Source organism: Eucyclogobius newberryi, unplaced genomic scaffold (genome assembly GCF_026437365.1).
Source record: "Eucyclogobius newberryi isolate DKJ021-1_F unplaced genomic scaffold, fEucNew1.0.hap1 SCAF_21, whole genome shotgun sequence".
NCBI classification, from domain to species: Eukaryota; Metazoa; Chordata; class Actinopteri; order Gobiiformes; family Gobiidae; genus Eucyclogobius; species Eucyclogobius newberryi.
This window is the reverse complement of record NW_027315846.1, coordinates 7860628-7881546: the sequence shown is the minus strand read 5'-3', so window position 1 is coordinate 7881546 and position 20919 is coordinate 7860628. Positions and strand designations below refer to the sequence as shown.

Here is a 20919-nt window from a genome sequence, read left to right as displayed (position 1 = left end):
GCTTCATTCTATAGGCTTTAATATTTCCACTGATGTCGCTGCTTGGTAGCCGTGCGTCTACGAGACTGGGCGAGGACAGGAGACCACCCCCACCCCCATCTCGTCACTCTGATCACTCTGACTCCCCAAAAGCAGACCCCCATCACTCCGACTCCCATTTAGCGCCTTTAGCCTGTTTTCTATATCTGCCCAATCAAGCTCCTTTGTTCCAAGGAATCTCCCTGCAGCTTTAGCAATGATCCTGATCCTTTCAGTTCTGCTTTGAGTCTGAGCAGCACAGTTTACAACATCCACCATAAAGAGTACAAAATCCTCTCTATCCACGAATAAAGTCTGGCGGTAATGCAACACTCGGATGCCAACCGCCATAAAACAACAACAACCAGGGTATTCTCATTAATTCTGGAACCTGCACACTTGGGACCTCCACTCTTGAAACCTTCACACTTCTTGGGAGCCACGCTGGCCTTTCTCATTTCGCCCTGGCTGGGAGCAGCACTGGCTCCTCTCTCTGTATTTACTCTAAACTCGTTACTTGAAACTTTCTTGACTGCATCTGCATAGGATATACCTTGAGAGACCTTTATTTTATGCACCTCAGCAGCCCTTTTGCTAAACCTGCATCCCCCGTAGGCAGAGCTACGTTCTTCCCTACAGTTACAGCACTTCAGTTTTGCTCCTTCGTCACACTTCCCATACTCGTGATTTCCTGCACATTTACCACATCTTTGCCTCCCTCTACAGACCGCTGCAATATGCCCAAAGCGCTGGCACTTAAAGCAACGCAGGGGCGGTGGAACATATGGCCTAACGTCATGGCACATGAACCCAATGAACACCTTACTAGGCAGGCACCTCCCTTCAAGTGTTACCATTACCGACAAGCTGTCACATCTTACCCCAGACCGGGTCACCTTCAACCGCCTAGCGTCCACCACCTTAGCTCCAGTCAAATTCTCCTTAACTTCATCCACAGACGTCGCCGTAGGGACACCTACGATAACTCCTCTGACCGTGTTTCTTTCAGCATCAGACACAAGAATGTCCTTTCCACCCAGACGTTTAGTTCCAATCGCCTTCCGTTGCTGAGCCGCGTCCTTGCACACGACCAGCAGCGAGCCATCTCTAAGGACACTTGCACTCTTGATCACTCCCACAGCTACAGTTAGGCTCTTTGACAATGCCACTGAATTCCACTCCTTAATGGATGCACTATCCTGTGCAAGCTTTATGATCACCTTACAGTCTCTGCTCTCACCCCGGATATCAATAGCTTCAGCCTCATCCTGCTGCTCATTCCCAGAACCCTCGGACGAGCTAAGGGACTTTTTACGTTTCCGGGCACGTGCAGCCAGAAAAGGCTGCTCCTCCACGCCGTCCAGAACGTCTTCGACCACCGATCCACTCTCCTCCGCCATCTCCCGTCTCTCCAGACCGGAGACTAGCCAAACTTGTTGGTCTCTGAAACAACAACAACTATTCTAGTCACAAAGACATATCATGACCTCATGGGCTTTGTAACACCAAAGCAATGGAAGGAGTACTTTTACGGACTACGACAGAGTCTGAGGACTACGAAAAGTCTGAGGAATAAAGTCTGGCGGTAATGCAACACTTGGATGCCAACCGCCATAAAACAACAACAACAACAACAACAACTTCCATTGTTGTCGTTGTGCATCTACTGTGGACAGGACTCACATGTGTCAGTGAACGCATCATGGCTCTGGGCTGCACCATCCTCATCTGGACACTGGCCTGCTGCTGCTTCACAGGTTCCACTCTCAGTGACATTGAACACAACACACTGCCTTTTCTCTCTGTGTTTCTTCTGATAAATGTAGATTGTTTTTTACAGGATGCAGTGGTCAGGTCACAGACACTCAGGCTCCGGACCATACGTTTACTCCAGGATCCACAACCGTTATCACATGTAAAACTAACAGAGATGTTGACAGATATAGTAATGGGGATTGGGCCGTGGACTGGTATCAGCAGAAACCTGGTCAGACTCCAAAGCTCTTGATCAAACTTGCTACACAACGTCTGCCAGAAACTCCATCTCGGTTCAGTGGCAGTGGGAGCCACAGAGACTTCTATTTGACCATCACTGGAGCTCAGGCTGAAGATGCAGCAGTTTATACCTGTCAGCATTATCGTCATCGTGACAGTCAAAGAGTGTTCACTCAGTGATTTGTGCTCGTACAAAAACCTCCCTCAGTGAGTCCTTCAGAGTGAGACCAGAGCAGGAAACAACTGCAGCTGCTCAAGAGGAACACACATCACTGATCTGTGTGTAGTTACACCAAACATTAATTTATAGAATATTTAATAGGAGGGTCTAAGGACAGAGGACTCTGGAACATTGTCCCTCGCCCCACAGACATTGTTTAATCTGTTTTTCACTGTCGCCCTCAGAGGCAACTGTTGTTGTGATTTTTGGCGTTACAAAAATAAATTGAATTGAATTGAATTAAATTAATACATCTTTATTTCTTATACACTGCTTTGTAATATTGCTCTTTCCTTGGCTTGGACTGTTAATTATATTCTAAATAACTGTCACTGTCACAAACATTCAACACACTGACAGAGGGACTCAGGTGAAAATCTAGTGTGATTTGATGCCTCCAGCACAATTTATATATTCATGTGGTCTTCAGAAAAAGATCAATATACAAGTTTTTTTTAGTGTTTTTATAACTTTCGCCAACTTAAGGTGCACAATTTTAAAGTTCACATGTGCAAAAGATCAATACACATATTCCATCACCAAAGAAAAGAACCTTGTCCGTACCTTGCACCACTCCTGGATGAATTATGAGGAATTACGCCGACAGAGAGATTATTGTCAAATGTAACCGTGAACTGATGCAGGGCGGGGGGGGTTTGAAGTTTGTGCCTCCTGCAACAGATCTGTGTTTGTGCCCAGACAGAAGTGTGAAGCATGTTTACTATGACTTGGATGTCATTGCTTTGACCACAAATCCCCAAATAACGTCCCATTTTGCTTTCTAACAGGTCCATTTCATAGATCTTGGTGTCATACAAAATGGCCTCTGGCCCTCAAGTGTCCAGATGCATTATCTAATCCTGTCCACAGTTGCACAATTGTGCTTAATGTTTCCCAGGGCAACAGTAACCGGGGCTGTGAGAGGTCAGCGCCTGGGGCAGGAGGGGGCTCGCTCAGTCTCCACAGCTGAACAAGACGTCAAACCAGGCAAGAAAATGTACTTGGAAAGAGCCATGACTAAACGCTGGGTGCATGTCACAGTCGGGGGTCGGTAGCGCTCGTATCCGCTCCATTAAGCTGTGGAGAAATGTACTTCCTCCTCGTTTTTTCTTTTTTCTAATGATCATCAAACTTGCTTCACCTCAACTGCATAACCTAACTTTTCTCTTGTTACCGTTTGTGTTATGAAACAAACCAAACTGAAATAAACTCAGTTTTTCCTCTCCATAACGTTGGTGTAATCCGTCATTTGTTCAGGAGTGATTCATCATAGAGGTTAAAAAAGTTAGTTTAATCTGGACTTTGTCCTGCTCTAAGCTGACTAAGCCTGAAACTAACCTGTAAAACCTGTTACGGCCCATTACAGTCCCACTGTGCTCTGGCTGAGACTCCCTCACCGCTGTTAAGCACTTGATGAGCATCTGACTGATTTGTTTCCAAGGTCAAGAGAGCAAACTGCTATAAATGACTCCTCCCTGAGGGCAGGGCTTTGCCAGAGCAGTATAAAGTCGAGTTTCTCAGATTGAAAATTAATTTCGGTTGGTCGAAACGTTTTTATTTTTAAAACATTGCCCTGATGAATACCTTTGATTTTGAGAGCTATGTACTTGTGTAAAACATTTTATCGATTGCAAACACGTAGGAAAGAGCTGTATGTGCTGCTATAATGAGTGTGGACTGACTTTGTGTTTGTCGTGCACACGCCTTCATTTTTCTATCTGAAAAGCTATTTCAAAGTGCCCAATATTCTTCATGTGAATACATGTGATGTACTAAGAGTGTGAGAGCCATGAATGAAAATAAAATTGACTACTTCTTCCTTTCACTGTTTGAAAATCATGTAATCTAAGAGTTTATTCACTTGGATCGTCTGAGTGTGTGACCTCTGCTTTTCAATTTGTAGGATCATAGCTATAGTATATTTGAGGGGGAGGAAAATCTTTTGTGGTTCATTTGATACAATGAGTTCAACATCGTTTCCAAAACACCTGTGGAAAGAAACAATAACCACTCTCCAGATGTACAAAAATCCACCCGACATTTTTACTTTCAAACATCCATCAATTGTCTTCCGGGGCTGGGCAGCCGACGCAGCAGTCGAAGCAAAAACGCCTACACTCCCCTTATTTTTTATCACTCGATTGAATCGTTGCTGTAATATACTGGTAATTGTTAAACTTGGAGAGAACAACACCCCAAGATCCGAGGACGACTGGAACGCGGCATTACGACCTATGTCATGTTAAACCAGGAAGTAACATCATACACATTACCAACACTGTTAAACTGGGAAAAAATAGGCAAAAAGCTTAGTCAAATCTAAAATATAATCAGGTTCACTGCGTTTTAGTGAAATATAGCCTAACCTGTCATCTGCACTGGATTGTTCCCCGATTTCGGACTGGCCCAGTACGTCCAGTGTGTCCTACATGTTCGTCCCAGCACAAACATACACCAAACTGAACTAATTAAAACATAAAAGTAAAAGGTTTGCCTTCGTATCTATAAATTTGGCTCTGGCACATAAGGTTATTCCATCACCTGCGTGTGACTGTTTGCTCGTCCTGAAATACTGATGCCGGTGATGGACTCTTAAGGGAGAAGCAGTCATTTCTAATAGCTCTTTTGGGAAGCTCTAAAAGTGAATTGATTTTTAGTCAGAGTGTTATAGATGGATATGAACTCACAGTACAGAGACCTTGCCAGCTCTGTCCTTGTCTTTCTTTGCTTTTGAGACATTTCTTTTCACATATTTCTCTTTTTTCCCCCCGTGTAAAGTCGGTTCCATCGCGCCGCACTGAATATCACTTATAAATGATCAAAAGGTCAGAGAGACGTAAAACACATATCAAGGACTCAAAAGCTGAAAAGCTAAAAGAGAAAAAAATCCCTCTGTGAAGCGACCGGTGTTGAAAGGAAAAATGTACCACAGAGAAATATCCCAGCTGAGCGCAAGGACTTTCATGTGGCCGCGGTGACAAGTAACAACGCCACAGCTCGACCTTTACCGTATTTTCCGGATGTCTTTTTTCATAGTTTGGACCGGGTTGTGACTTATACTCAGGAGCGACTTATATATTATATTATTCGTTATTTTTACACTGACAACCACAAGAGGGCGCTCTAGGCTCTAAGCGACGCAGAAGAAGAATCTGCACTTCCTCTGGAGTTTGTGGAGTTGTTTAGAATTGACACAGAGGAAGAAGAATTCAATGGATTTAGTGATTTGGGGTAAAACTGATGCTTTGGTAAACTTGTTAGCATGTTCTTTATGCTATAGTTATCTGAATAACTGTTCATATGTTACGTTAACATACCAGACACTTACCACAGTTCTGTCTGTGCGTCATGTAGCTGAAGGTGTTAGCGTTAGCATACGTACACTTATTCACTATCTTCTCTCATCTGTTATTATTCTAAATTGCATTTCAAGATTAAATGTCTGTTCTTGGTCTTGGATTTGATCAAATACATTTCCCCAAAAAATGTGACTTATACTCCAGTGCGACTTATATATTTTTTTTTCTTCTCAATTATGTATTTTTTGGCTGGTGCAAAATCGGTCAAAAGAGTCTTAGTTGACCAACGTTTTTATTTTATATGGACCACAGCAGAAAAGAGGAGCATGGAGTGATTTAGCTCAGAGTGAATTACTTAGATTGCCTTTCTATGAGACAAACTCTGCATCTTGATTGAGTTCGATCGAAGAGACTTTGTGCCAAACACTTTAATCGATAAATAAAGTGTGTCTTTAGATAGATTCCGTCGATTATATTTCCTTTATATACGTTACTGCTCAAGTATGTGACCAGCTCTTTGAAATCCAACGTTATGAATCATAAAACAAGAGTTAGTTGGCGTGGTCAGCTTTGTGCATGTCTGAAATAGATGGAGTACATCAGAGTACCTGGAGAACCTCTTGAGTTATTTATACATCTCCCTCTGCAATGCAACAGATTAAATTAGCTGCAAACACATCTCTGTCTACTTTGTTGTGGCACAAACTGTAACACGGTTTTCAAAGTTAGAATGAATTACACGGGCGAACAATATAATGGGACGTTTTACTGTCAAAATTGGCTGCTGTATTTCATCCTGTTAAGACGACCTCCCGTGTCGTGCGGTATAGTGGGACGTGGGTTTTCAGAGTCCGCTGAGAGCGCTGAGGTAACAACAGCAGATGTTTCACCACCTGCTGTTTGGTGTTGACCAGCTGTAACAGACGCTACGGTAAAACGCACTCACTAACTCCTGCTTGTTTATTATCACCCAGGGACATGTTCATTCAATCTCGTGCATTTAAGCTATTTTTTTTCCCCAGTCAAACCTAATTCTCAACCCCTGGCTCTGGTTTGAACACACTTTAAAACATTATGAAAGCACAGTCTCATTTACACATTTAAAATAGTAGAATTCCATGTTTTCAGCATTGCCCCAGTCAACACACAGATTACAATACTTACAAGTGAGGACAGCTTTGCTTAATTTTAGCAGCCTTGAGCCTCGAGGTGAACAACTTAAGCCCTGATATGCATTTAAGCTTGTGGCGGATGTGAGCTCCATAGTTTAACATTTTTAAATGAAAAGACTGTCCAAATGTATCATTTGTCATTAGAAGCACGTAAGACTGTGTTATCTTATTAAGGCAAGGCAAGTTTATTTGTAGAGCACATTTCATACACAAGGCAATTCAAAGTGAACAGAAAAAATGCATTAAAATCACGAAGAAATTACAGACACAGAAATACAATAAAATTAACTAAATAAAAAATAAAAAACACCAAGGCAAATCCAAATTTATCGGACCACATTGTTGGGCATTCCAGACACTCCTTCCCATATTTATTTGACATTGCAGCATGACAGGCGTCTCCGGGATGGACACATCACTTTTAGATTGATTTGTTCCCATATCTACTCGCTTTCTGCAAACTGCAGTGTGCTGAGCGTTTGTTTCTTTTACGACGATTAATACTTCATTATAAGATGATACGTTTGATTATGTAATAGTGGCAGTAGCATACATAGGTTGTTTAAAGACCTGTCGCCGTAGAAACGTTATCGCTAAGGCTGGAATGTCCCACAGTATGACTAACTTGACCTTAGGAGAGTTGTTCCCGCACACAGTAAGAAGCCATGTTTTTTGCAAAGCATAAGACACTGAATAAATGCATCATAGACAAGTTTAATGCCATACTGGAACATTCCAGGGAAAGCAGTATCATCTCCATATGGAGTCGTAGACCCTATAAACAGACTATGCAGCAGCTTAGGCCCAAGTACCAAGAGCATTAAATGCTCTTGGTACTTGGGCCTAAGCTGCTGCATAGTCTTGTGAGTGAGAATGATGAAACATGTTGCACTGCACTGGATATGATTAAGATGAATTCAAACTAATTGATAAAAGTCTAGCATTAAACTAAACTATATGGGGGACGACTGTTCTTGAGGCTACGGCGTTCTTGGCGTTCCACAATAGTTAAGCCAAAAGACAGTGACGTGGCGAAGGTTATGTAAGGCTCATTTATCTGAGGCCCTGAGTTAAATTACCCCCTGAAGGATTTGGGGGTTTGGTGCTTGATCTGAGGAAATAACATGTTGTGCAATTACTGGAAATGCAAGACACAAAGGACTACTTCTTCTATAAACTTATTTGAAGTTTCTTTGGATTTAGATTTGGACAACTTTTCTGAGTTTTAAATGTCCAAATCCACAGCATTGGAACCCAGCCACTTTTTGTCCTACTTTTTCCTTCTTCATTTTTAAGCCTGACCATATCTTATATTATTATGGCAACCAAGAAGATGGAGAGTGGATCTTGGCAATTTTGTGGATTTACATTTTTAAGCAAATTCTTGTGCTCCTGCTGTTTTCCATAATTGGTTGCTTCAATTTTTTTAATGGAGCATTTGAAGGAATAAGACGACCTTATCCTGTTTGACTAAGCCTGACAGTTTCTAACCAAACTTTTATCAAATTGTACTTTATTTCCAACACTGATCACATTTTTCATTATAAAAAGGAACATTTGGTACCGTTGTCCTATAGGTATGTGGTGAAAATGTTGTTCCATTCATTTATTGTCAAGGTCTTTTCTCAGGCTGCCAGCAGTATTTAATCTCACAGTATTTCTCACTCACAGCAGCAATATTCTCTGTGATGTGATCCAAAGACAGTACCGGTTTTACAAATAATCCATCCCAAATCTTGATTATCACGTAATGAAGACTGAAGGTCAGAATTATGGCAATTATGGGAATTGTGTTTTTTGCCATTAAAAAACACTTCCAAATGCTGTGCAATTATTCAAAGAAAAATGTGCTGATTGTAATTTATAATTTATAAGATTGGCACATTTCTGGATAAATACAAAACAAAAATGAAAATGTTTAACAATCTCGGTTTGACATTTCTAGAGATCTAAAGGGATTTTGTTGATGTTATGTTACATATATTAGAGGTTCAATATTTGTACAGACTGAAATAGACAATAATAGAAAAAATACATAATAGATATAATTACAAAGTATTAAATACATTTTCAAAAGTAGGGGAGTGATTCAGAATGAACATTTTAAGTCTTTATGGATAACATGTAACTAGCTTTGTTTCTGAATGTTTTCTATTGATTAAAAGTCATATTTTTGAATGCTTTTAAATTAGCATGTATTGGGACTTGTATTATGTCATCTAAAATAATGAAAAACATATTTTCCCCTGTCCTGTATCTCTCCAACACAATCGAACAGTGGGCACCTTTTGGATCACGCCGTGGATTCTTTCCTGTGGCCTCGCTGTCCTTTCCTGTGGCCTCGCTGTCCTTTCCTATGGCCTTACTATCCTTTCCTATGGCCATGCTGTCCTTTCCTATGGCCTTACTATCCTTTCCTATGGCCATGCTGTCCTTTCCTATGGCCTTACTATCCTTTCCTATGGCCATGCTGTCCTTTCCTATGGCCTTGCTCGTCTCCCGCTCATGTTTTGCCTGAGGAGTTGATCTGAGGGCGCAGTGACCCCCAGACGACAAATGCAGTTACAATCACCCGGGACTTACAAGGCTGTAGCAGGAAAGAGCTGCTTCACATCCGACTTGTGGCCTGAATACGCAAGTACTTCGATCTGCCCTCCGAGCCTTCTTAAACAAACTGGAGGTGAGGTTCATTTGGAGGTTCAAAACGACTGCCAAATAGTTGCCGTATAGGCGTCTGCATAATTCGATTATATGGCAGATTGTTCTTTTGTCCCTCTCGAAGCTGCTGAGGCGGTAATGACCAATTTTCAAATGGAAAAGGTGGTACATGTTTAAATCCAACCAAATCGGACCTGACACACCCTTTGGCACTTTGCTAGTATTTACATGCATGAATTATAGGGGGCGGCACGACTTTAGAACAGCTTTTCAGACAACAAAATGAAGCAGGGGCGAAACACAGCAACAAAATACTTGCGTAAAGTAGAGCTTTTTACGATTGATTGGGTGGAAAAAGTAATATACAGAGAATAGTTGTTTGTCCAACTGGCAGCGCCATACGACGACGCGCACTGGCAGTACACACTTTTACTTTGGTAGGAAGTTGGAGCTGGTTATTGCCTTGTTCCATAACTTTGTTTCCATTCATAGGGTGAAAGTATTTTGTGTGTGCTGCATAATGTGTTGATAAGTGATGTCGTAATACGCAGCATATTTCTCGCGTATGGATCCGACGCGCACAATGGTCCACTGCAACACGCTGCTCATTGTGAGGACTTAACGGCCTAATTTCTGACATTATGATGAATATGGCAGAGTGAACTCATGGGCTGGAGCTTTTGATGACCTGTCGGAAAGAAGATGGATTTCTGTTTCACTGGCTCAATGAACGACGCACAAACTCGCCAGTGTCTGATACGAAATGCCAGAAACATGAATAATATTGACCAAAGCACAAGGTTAAGTTTGGAATGACTGCAACAACAAGGACACATCACGATCAATCACTTATTACTTTTAGTTTGCCTCTTTCTTGCGATTTGAGATCAAACTAAACTTTTCTGGAGGCTCCTCATGGAAATTACCGTATTTTCCGCACTATAAGTCGCACCTTTTTTCATAGTTTTGGCGACTTAAACTTCGGAGCGACTTTTATGTGACATTATTCGTTATTTTCACACTGACAACCACAAGAGGGCGCTCTAGGCTCTAAGCGACGCAAAAGAAGAATCAGCACTTCCTCTTCCTCTGGAGTTTGTGGAGTTGTTTAGAAGTGACACAGAGGAAGAAGAATTCAATGGATTTAGTGATTTGGGGTAAAACTGATGCTTTGGTAAACTTGTTAGCATGTTCTTTATGCTATAGTTATCTGAATAACTGTTAATATGTTACGTTAACATACCAGACACTTACCACAGTTCTGTCTGTGCGTCATGTAGCTGAAGGTGTTAGCGTTAGCATACGTACACCTATTCACCATGTTCTCTAATCTGTTATTATTTTAAACTGCATTTCAAGATTAAATGTCTGTTCTTGGTCTTGGATTTTATCAAATAAATTTCCCCAAAGACTTATATATGTTTTTTTCTTCTGGCTGGTGCGACTTATATTCCAGAAAATACGGTATTATGTCTTTGTATGGAGTGTTCCACGTCCACAGTTTTGATGCTGCAAGATGTTTAAAATCTTCTGTTACATCTGCAGAGATAAAACGCTGTAGCCTCAAATTTTAATCGCCTTAATGTGTAATTATTGTACAGTGGCAATCCCATTTATTTAAAGGTGCACTAGACTGGAATGTTCCTCAATATGACTTTAAACTATCTTTAACTCACTGTAAGAATGCCCCTTTTTCAATGTACTTTGTGCAACATCGCAAAGTTTAAATTGAATAGATGCAAGAAAAATAACGCCGTACAAAGAAATAACATCTCTACGGAGTCAAGCAGAAGGCAATGTCCCTTTAATTTATGAATCTTATAAAAGGAGACAAATATTGAGCTTGTAGTGCTACAGTATGTGTCCTATCCTTTCCGATTCATGTTATTTTCACTGTATATCAATGCACATATTTTCTTGTTATTCAGTATTTTTCCCTAAATAAATTAATATATGCGCCGTGAGATATGTCCAACCATAGCACTAATTAACTGTGAAAGAATGTCACTGTCATTATTGTTGTTTCAGTAATTAACTATCTTGCTATGCACACCAAACACAAGTTCATTTTAATTTTGGAACGGAACTTTGGGAAAATCCATCTCCAAACTTATTTGGCCGCGATAGGAAACCGCTTCAGACACACTGGATGTAACGTTTTAGCAGTTTTATCATGTCCGATGATGCAATCTGGTTTGTTATTTGCAGCCGTGCCACGCGTTCAATTAAAAAGTTGTTTGCTCACATGCCACACGCAAAGCTTTTCATCCGAACGTGAACGGAAACACAAGAGACGGTTTCAAACGCGCGCCGCTTCCCACCGACGCCGTCGTACGAGACTTTGAGCCATCCGAACCAAATCAAATAAATAAGCCGGTTTTAATTATGAATCTGAGAAGGGTTTTTTCCTCTGTTGTAGTTATGCTGAGTTGCTACATCTCCATGCGTTAAATCCAGAGCGGTTGGATACGTGCCATGTTCAAAGAGAAATGGAAATATTACAAGTTCTGACGAGGGCCAACGCAGATTAAGATCGCTGAAAGAAGTCAAACCGCTTTTTCAATTCACAAAAACTTTGAGGCAGGAAGTTCAGTGGTTATGAAATTGTCTAGTGGAAGTGGATAATTGAAGGCAGTACTTTTCTGTGCCTTAAGGCCGGTCCGGATATCAAAATATCAAATTAGTGTTGGGATAATTGTGCAAAGGAACATGACTTTTAATGCGTATCCACAATTAGCGACGCCATTAAATTAAATTAAATTCCATTTTTTTCCACTGAATCACGTATAATCACATGACCACATGACATTCTTTTATGCCCAGTGTAAAATACATTTCCATTTTTCATGTGATGAGTTTTAAGTAATGAAACAAGGTAATTACTTAACATTGAGTAAAGCTTATTGAATATCATATTTAAATTATTACATTTTCTTGAACTTTCATTATTTCAAAGCTCTTATGATTGAATTTTGACCCGAATAATCAATGAAAGGAATAATCAGTATCTATGGCTTTCAGAGTGATGAAAAATTAGACCGGTTGCTATGGCAATTAACAAGTTAACCCAACATCTTGAACATCTTGAACAGTGAAAAGTCCTCAAACTTTAACAGGAAGCTGAATGAATAGGCGCCATTTCTGCTCATTTTGACCTCTCAAAAGATACAGTATTTTCCTTTGATTTGTTAGTTGCTATGACAACAGCGCTAATTTTGCCTCACTTTGAAACGCATGGATTGTTCTAATGGGCTTCTTTCAGTTTTACTTACTCGCTCCCTGTAAACACACAACGCTGGTTAAAGTAGAGTTGCTGAAAGAGTCGCGTCCCTTCCTCACTTCCTGTCCACCACTGTCCTTTGTTAATAATTGCTGCCTTAATAAGATTTGGGTCCAATAGAAGTCTCGCTTTCAAGTGCGGCGTTTGTCTGGTGGACGGCGGTGATTGGCAGCTTCACTTTTCCCTTCTACGTTGACATTATTCTTTATTAAATAAGACGCATTTTTATCCCTGTGACATTTATCCTCTGCAGATGGACAGTGTTAAAGCGCCGCTGCCGAGCTGACAATTACACACTCTGAAAGGCAAACACCAGCAATGTGAACGTGTCATTTTAAGCACATATTGTCTGTCAGGCGGATTTCTTTAAAAACCTCCAAGACAGGAATATTTCAATTGTAAATATCAGAGGAAAGTGTAGAAATAAATACCGCACATTTAGTCAATATTGAGGTTGAGGATATAAGCTATAATTAAAGGAGAAATTCATGCAAAAGGGCTTTTAATGTTAGTCTAGTGATACCGTTATTAGCTTCTCTGGTTTATACCGAATGCAGTTGGGTCGATTCGGGTCCCGCAGGTATTCAAAGTCATTAAAATCAGAACGCGCTGTCACACTGACCCGGGACGCTGCAGGTCTGTGGGAAGGATCCACAGGGAGTCCGTTTCATCCCGGACACCGCACCGGCCTGGATCGCTTTTGTCAGGTAATTATACGAGTTCTTCTCGCTGTCATCGCGTGAACAGCTCCGTAGTCGGTGGCACAGGTCGACTACGAGTTGTATTGTATTTTCCGGACTATAAGTCGCACCAGTCGAAAATGCATAATAGAGAAGAAAAAATATAAATAAGTTGCACTGGAGTATGAAATGCAGTTGCAAGTGTGAAAATAACAAATAATATCACATATAAGTCGCACTGGAGTATAAGTCGAACCAGCCAAAAAATGCATAATAGAGAAAAAATATATATATAAGTTGCACTCGAGTATGAAATGCAGTTGCAAGTGTGAAAATAACAAATATCATATATAAGTTGCTCCGGAGTCTAAGTATATAAGTATAAATATAAGTATAAGTCGCACCCCGGCCAAAACTATGAAAAAAGGTGCAACTTATAGTCCAGAAAATACGATATCTTTAGTTTTCTCATTAACACGTGCGTTTGTATCTCATAAATACCTCAAGCTTGCCCCGCTGCATAATAGAGAGGAAAAAATATAAATAAGTTGCACTGGAGTATGAAATGCGGTTGCAAGTGTGAAAATAACAAATAATGTCACATAAAAGTCGCACCCCGGCCAAAACTATGAAAAAAGTGCGTCATATAGTCCAGGAAATACAGTATTTGGACTGACTCAAGACCGTAGTAGTACTTCTGCATCGTCCTACGCTTCAATCACAATGACATTTCTGTTTTTATCTTCCTTCTATCGCCACAGCTCTTGATTCATCAAAAAGGTATGTGATTCTTTCTTTCTTATTTTTTAAACATGTGTATGCGATGGGAGAAGAACAAATGTGTCTCGAATGTCGGACAAATTCAGGTCGGTCCACACTGTTTGTCAAAAGAGAATTAAGCAATCACAATTAGCACTTGTTCTAATTACGTTTTTTAGTAATCCCTGCCTGCGTTATCAAAATCAAATCCATAGTGTTCATTCATTCAATTCAATTATTTGGAGGCGAGAAGAGAACTGCACTGGCTTTTGTTGATTTATAAGGCTTTAGTTGCCATTTTGCCTGATTATTTATCAAGTCTGTTGCGCCTCAGGTCAAGTTGTCTCAGTTTGAGGTCTCAGGACATTAATGTCTTACAAAGTCATCGTGTCAAGACGGAGACAGGAAAAAAGGCTTTCAGACAGTTCGCTCTTTCATGTGGAACAAAACACTTTTAACATTCAGTAGTCAAGGTCAAGGCCACAACGCCGGTGCGCCTGTTTTATATCATTTTAATCTCATAATGTATGTGTAAATATGTATTATTATCATTATGTATTGCTTAATTTGACCCTTTACACATACTTGACTGTACTTTACTTTACCTTTTTAATTTGAACCTTTACTCATTGAGTTTTCCCTGTATAAAACTATAAATAAAAGGACCAGAAATTGAAAGGCGTCTGTTTCAAAGCACTTCAGCCCTTTGATAATAAGAAATATTTGTCATATTCGCCTTAAATCTGCATCCAACATACTTCACTCTGGTTCACAAGCTAAACGACAAATAAAAGCGGTCGTTGTCAATGGGGTCTCTTGTATTCTCATTGCACTAAAAGCATCTGTGTATAAAAAAAACACTTACATTTTAAAATCTCATCTACATTTTTTGTATTTCTTTGCCGTTTTGACACGTAAGTAAATTGTATTTGTACAGCACCTTTCATGTGACAGTTTGCTAACAACTGTATGTATATAACGCTGCAGTTCTCTTAAGGCAGTTTATTGCTGCAATCCACACTAAATAAACATACAACAGACATTTTTTTGACATATATTTGTACACGAGCCGACACACACAAACACGCACGTACAGTATTTCCTTACAACGCCGTCTGCTGCCATGGCGGCCACGGCTTTATCTTTGCGCTCAGGATATTGTCTGTTTTTTTCCATCAGCGTCGCAGATATTTAAGGGGCTGTAGTTGTTTATTTGCTGACGTTATAAGGTCGTTTTCATAGCGCACACGCACAAATATTTCCCCCCGAAGAGGCGGCTGCGTGGAGAGATTTGATGTGGTTGAGATAAAGACGAGGTGGAATGAAGTGCTGTGACTTTGTTGGGGTTGGCGTGTTGTTAAAGGGCGCTACAAGAACACACCAGCTCTGTTTGGGAAAATTGGTGTCGGCCTCTGATTTGTCTCTATCGAGGACAAACTTTAGACCTGTGTTTAAAGTTAGAAGTTGTGAAAGTACAAGTATAAAAGTGGTAAAACTGTGCACTGTGTAACCTTTCTGTAACATTTTATAACTACACATTTAATATCCTTGCAAAGCACACATAAAGCTATAATTAATCAGAAAGAAATAGTTAATGATTGATTAGAAAAAAATATTCAGGCTTATTTAATTATTACTGTAATCTCTTAATTAAGCAGTTACTAAGCCTGAATTTTCCTGATACATTTTTATTTTTCATACAGAATTAAGTATTTGGTCATGCATCTTGAAGTAATATTATGAAGGTACCAACTATTCTTTTAGTTGTCTCAAAGGAGATTTTACTGCCTTGTCTGGATGTTTCACAGTATGTCATTAAAATGTATTACCGTATTTTCCGGACTATAAGTCGCACTGGAATATAAGTCGAACCAGCCAAAAAATGCATAATAGAGAAGAAAAAAACATATAAGTCGCACTGGAGTATGAAATGCGGTTGTGTGAAAATAACAAATAATATCACATATAAGTCGCTAAGTATACGTTTATAAGTATAAATATAAGTACAAGTCGCACCCCGGCCAAAACTATGAAAAAAGGTGCGACCTATAGTCCATGGCGACGAGCAGGTGGCGGACATACACCGGAGAAGTTACAAAGTGCCAATTGACGTTAGCAAGCAGAGAACGCTGGAACGGATGTGTTTTCTCACTTTAAGATTGCGATGTTCCACAGTATGACATTAAGCTTACACCACAGGCAGTAAAAATGCCCTTTTGGAGCAGTAAAAACACCTAATTAAATAAATACTTTAGCCCAGTGTTTTTCCACCTTTTCCGAATCGTAGCACACTTTTTTGGGTTGAAAATATACCCAAACACCAACTAAAACATGACCAAATCAGACCTTTTTAGAAAGAAAGTTGGTATAATGTGTTGAATAATGTCCGTGGCACTGTCCGGTGATTGTTTTTCTTTCTTTTTTGGAACAGAAATTGGTCCAGGACACTTCAAAATTATAAATAACTCAAATAAATACACAAAGTGAATCCGATAAATCAAATATTAATAGTGCAACTCAAGGCTCAAGGTTATAGACACATATAAGGTGGCGTACCAACTCCCAGAAAGGCCCCGCAGTGCATCTTTAATTCAACAAGTATCTGTACCTTCAGACGGTTACAGTATGTCCTCAACCAATGACTGAGGCTGCTCTAGTGTGTGCAACTTTGTTTCAATCCTCTCAGTACAACCTCAGAAACAGTTCAGAGCCACAAAGGACCCGTTTTCAATCAGCCTCGGCCCTGCCAAGCCCCGGTCTCCGCGCCCCTGCCAGATTGTACAGCCAGCATTTGGGAGACTTTCAAAAAGAGAACAGAAAGTCATTTTAGTTTCCTTGTACTTTTCAGTCCCTGTCGTGTCTCCGGCTTTGAGCTCCGTCTGTGCAAACTTATCTTGACAGAAGATCCATTTTTATCTCCGGGGAAAACGTTTCATACATGTAGTCCCTTCTCGACGGACTGTAGTTCATTTTAAAATACTAATATTAGGGGAAAAAGGGACAGGCACACCTTTTAAGTTATGTGAACAAATGTACCAATGTATTACAAAAAGTAGCACAAAATAAATACAAAAATAGTGTTACCTAGGGAGGTCTTTGTCTTAAAAACATGAGAAACAGAACATTTCTCACAGTTTGCAGCGGTCCAAACGTATTCCCCACTTTCCGAACGCATTCCTAGCATCCTGATTACTCACAGCTATGAGTTTATACTTTTCAACTTTCAGACAACAATCAGCGGTCTTACTTTCACCTTTTACAACCAACCGGGGCAAAACTAATTTTACTTTCTAACAGTCAATTCAGTTATAACGTTGTTCCTTCATCAAAAGGCACAAATACACAGTTTTGTAGCATAAAATACAATAAAATATAATACAGGCGGCATTCAAGAGGTGGTGGGGGGGAAGGAGAGTGGTGACTTTGACGTATTAAAGTGTTATATATCTGTAAATACTGGACTTGAGGAGTAAACTCTCGAGACATATACAGGAAAAAGTCATCAAAATCATGACAAATTGAAAATCCAGCAATGTTTTTAAGGCGGTGGGGGAAAACTAGAACATTCACAAAAAGTTAGCTTATTTTTTTTTTTATTTTTTCAATTTATTTTTATTTTTGTTTTTGTTTTTTTTATATTTTATTTAATTTTTTATTTTTTTATTTTTTTTTATTTATGTATTTATTTATTTTTTTCTGTACATAGGAGTTTTGTTTCTAAGAGTTTTTTTTTCTATTAAGACTGTTCTGTATCTACTTGCGTTGCAGCACCGAAATGTCCCCACGTGTGGACAAATAAAGGCATATCTTATCTTAAATAGTCTAAAATATGCCAAAACGTCATAATAATGAGCTATAATAAAACACACGTTTCTCTTGCACTCACAACAGCCTCTGGTTTGGAGAATGTGACGAGTAAACACGCGGTATTACCTTCAAATATCGCACACGATCAAATGTTACGACTTGTGTAGAGGCTTTGACACCTGCTCTCTCTACATCTGTTACGTTTTCTTTACACCTCTGACAAGGGCAGCGAGCGGCTCATTGCTGTCAGATGAGCCGTAGATTTGTATCTATAAAAAAAAAAGGTTACGAGATGAAACGAAACGCCTTTGTTTTCTTCTCCAGACTTGTCAGCTACACCTCCATAAACACCCGCCTCATTCTTCCTGCCTTTGTTTTACTAAATGCTGGTAAATGATAGAAAAATGAAGAAAGAGCTGTTATTTTTAGAGAAGAGAGAGAGCGAGAGGGTGTAATAAATGGCGTTGCGCGTGGTAAACAGTGCTCCTTGCCCTCTGGACTTCCTTCGGGCGGCGGGGAGATGAATGACAGAGATAATCACCTCACGTCTCGCGTCGGCGAAATGAAGCGAGTCCCGTGTGTGAGCGGAATGAGAGCTCGGAGCTGCGCAACAGACAAAGGGGAAAACAACGGCAGAGACAAAGGCCACGTCCACGCCAAACGCAGAGACTCGGCTGCGGTTTTGTAATCAGACTCTTTGGCGGTCAGCGGTTTCGCCTCACGAGAAAAAAGCGGTGAGGTTCGACCACCAGATCCCTTGGCGTTTCGGCGGATGTTAGCGTGCTCATATTGGCAATGACATAAGATCGTGCTTGTTGATGAACCTAGTTAGCTTAAGGCAAGAGTGTCCAAACTTTTTTCACCGAGGGCCACATTTTTAGACTCATACGGAGCAGAGGGCCACAAACAACCCAACAATGTCAAATTTGTCAAATAACAAAATGAATCATTCGAATGTTTGCATTTCTTTAGTAAGACTTGGAACATATATTAGATTGGTATAACATCATAATGCTTGAATTTATCCAATTTCAAAGGAAAAAGTATAACATTTTGTTGTTTGGACCAGCTTAACAAGATGCCGGAGGGCTAACAAAAATTGGTCTGAGGGCCGCATTTGGCCCCCGGGCCGTAGTTTGGACATGCCTGGCTTAAGGTGTATAGGGTTTGTACAGTTTGACAACAATTTCTTAATCTTTTGTTGGTATGAACGTTGAAAAAGAGAGTTGAAAATTTGGTGTTTGAAGGAAATCTTTGGACGTCTAGAATCAAACTTCTTTAGTTCTGATAGAGTTTCATAGGGATGCTTCAAAAGTACACATTAATAGGCATTGCTGATAAAAACCAACCAATTCGTAACAATTTCTAACAATTGGATGAATTCCCTCAATCAATCAGGAGTCATCTACGGTAGAAACGATTTGAAAGGAAGTCATCTGGACGTTCCGACTTCTAATCTATTCAAAATGGTTTGAGCCAAAGCATTCATGCTGTAACTCATAGCTCAGGTGAGTAAATGCTCGCTGCTCGAACCATTTCCACCAGATTGAACATTCTACCCTCTCTAACTAAGAGTTTTAAAGAGAGTTGCAATTTGGACTAAACCAAGGTCGATGAAAAGAACCAACAAAAAACAACAACTTCCAACCGTCCTTCATCCTAAATGATCAACCAGCAAAACACTCCAGACTGCACAGTGTCTGAATTGCCAGCACTCTCATCTCACAGTAAGGAGGCCACACAAGTTCGACGGTGCTTTTCTGTGTGGCGTTTGCATGTTTCTGTTTTGACTACGGTTTCGCCCATCGACCCAAAACACTATGCAATAAGCTCGAAATAAACCAATCAATCAATGAAAATATGTACAAAAGGTCGAATCCGCTGAGCTCTAGATCTGGAGCTGGGCCCCCACTCCCGAGGCTGCACTGTGGCTTTTCCCCAGCGCCTCTGAAGGATGGGTCGTGGAAGAAAGAAGAGAAGATTTCTATGGAGACAATAAAGTGCATCTTAACTACATCAGCTCAAGATCTATTCACCTTAATCTGCCCAGCCCACTTTGGCCTCTTTCTGCTATGGATGTGCACTTCCCTCGTGATGGCACTTCTGGTTAAGCAGGAGCTCGGTTTAGTGTGGAGAACGAAGGAAAAGCCTCAAATATGATATAAAGTAGACTAGATCTGTGTCAAATGTTTGCTGCACTTTACTCCCTGGGTGAAAGCAGCTTTGTGGACTGTGTAGAACGCATTTTCTTTGAGATCAGCAACCAGACCAGAAGGAGGGTGACAACGGATGGTGGTGCCCAGGTCAACTTCTGGAATAAGGTGGATGGGGATGTGCCCCGGAGGCTGCTCTGTGGATAATCACTACCACGGGTTTTCTTTACTTCAATAGCGAGGACCACAACCTCAGCTACGATGCAAAGTGTTTATTGGCAGGCGAAAAACATGAACAACACAAATGTACGGTAGTTGATGCCGTTTTGGGGCTTCTTGCGATGAGGGCTGAAGGCTCCCGGGCCTCGATACCCCCATCTAGGAGATTAATGACAATAATTAGAACACTTAAAAGAGGGTGGGAGGGAGGGGCGTGACGTCACGAACACAGGTGTATGTGATCTGGATGCTTTAAATCAGGCATGTCCAAACTACGGCCCGGGGGCCAAATGCGGCCCTCAATTTTTGTTGGCCCTCTAGCTTCCTGTACAGTCGGTCCAAACAGGAAAAAGTAGTACATTTTGCTGAAAAATTGGACAAAATAAAGCATTTTGATGTTATACCAGCCTAATATTAATTTTCCCAGTCTTATTAAAGGGTGTGGAGGCTCATCGAAACTATGTAAAATGCAAAATTTAGAATGATTAACTTTGTCATTCAACAAATTCAAGATTTTTTCAATTCAAGAAGTTTCAAAATGCGGCCCTCGGTGAAAAAAGTTTGGACACCCCTGCTTTAAATAGTGTAGCCGCAGGACAGGGCGTGGTCCTGCTCCCGAACTTAAGGTAACAAACTTCATCTCTTACAAACAAACTTCA

At 40.5% G+C, this 20919-nt stretch overlaps 1 protein-coding gene and 1 gene segment (V, D, J or C); both read left to right on the top strand.

The window, feature by feature from the left end:
- The window catches only part of LOC140371108 (mitogen-activated protein kinase kinase kinase 7-like), a 298187-nt gene that overhangs the window by 269294 nt on the left and 7974 nt on the right, over positions 1-20919 (top strand). The window lies entirely within an intron of this gene.
- Positions 1721-3142, top strand: LOC140370982 (immunoglobulin kappa variable 6D-21-like). The segment is given in 3 exon segments: positions 1721-1775; positions 1859-2146; positions 3132-3142. Coding segments are annotated over 3 exon segments (354 nt in total).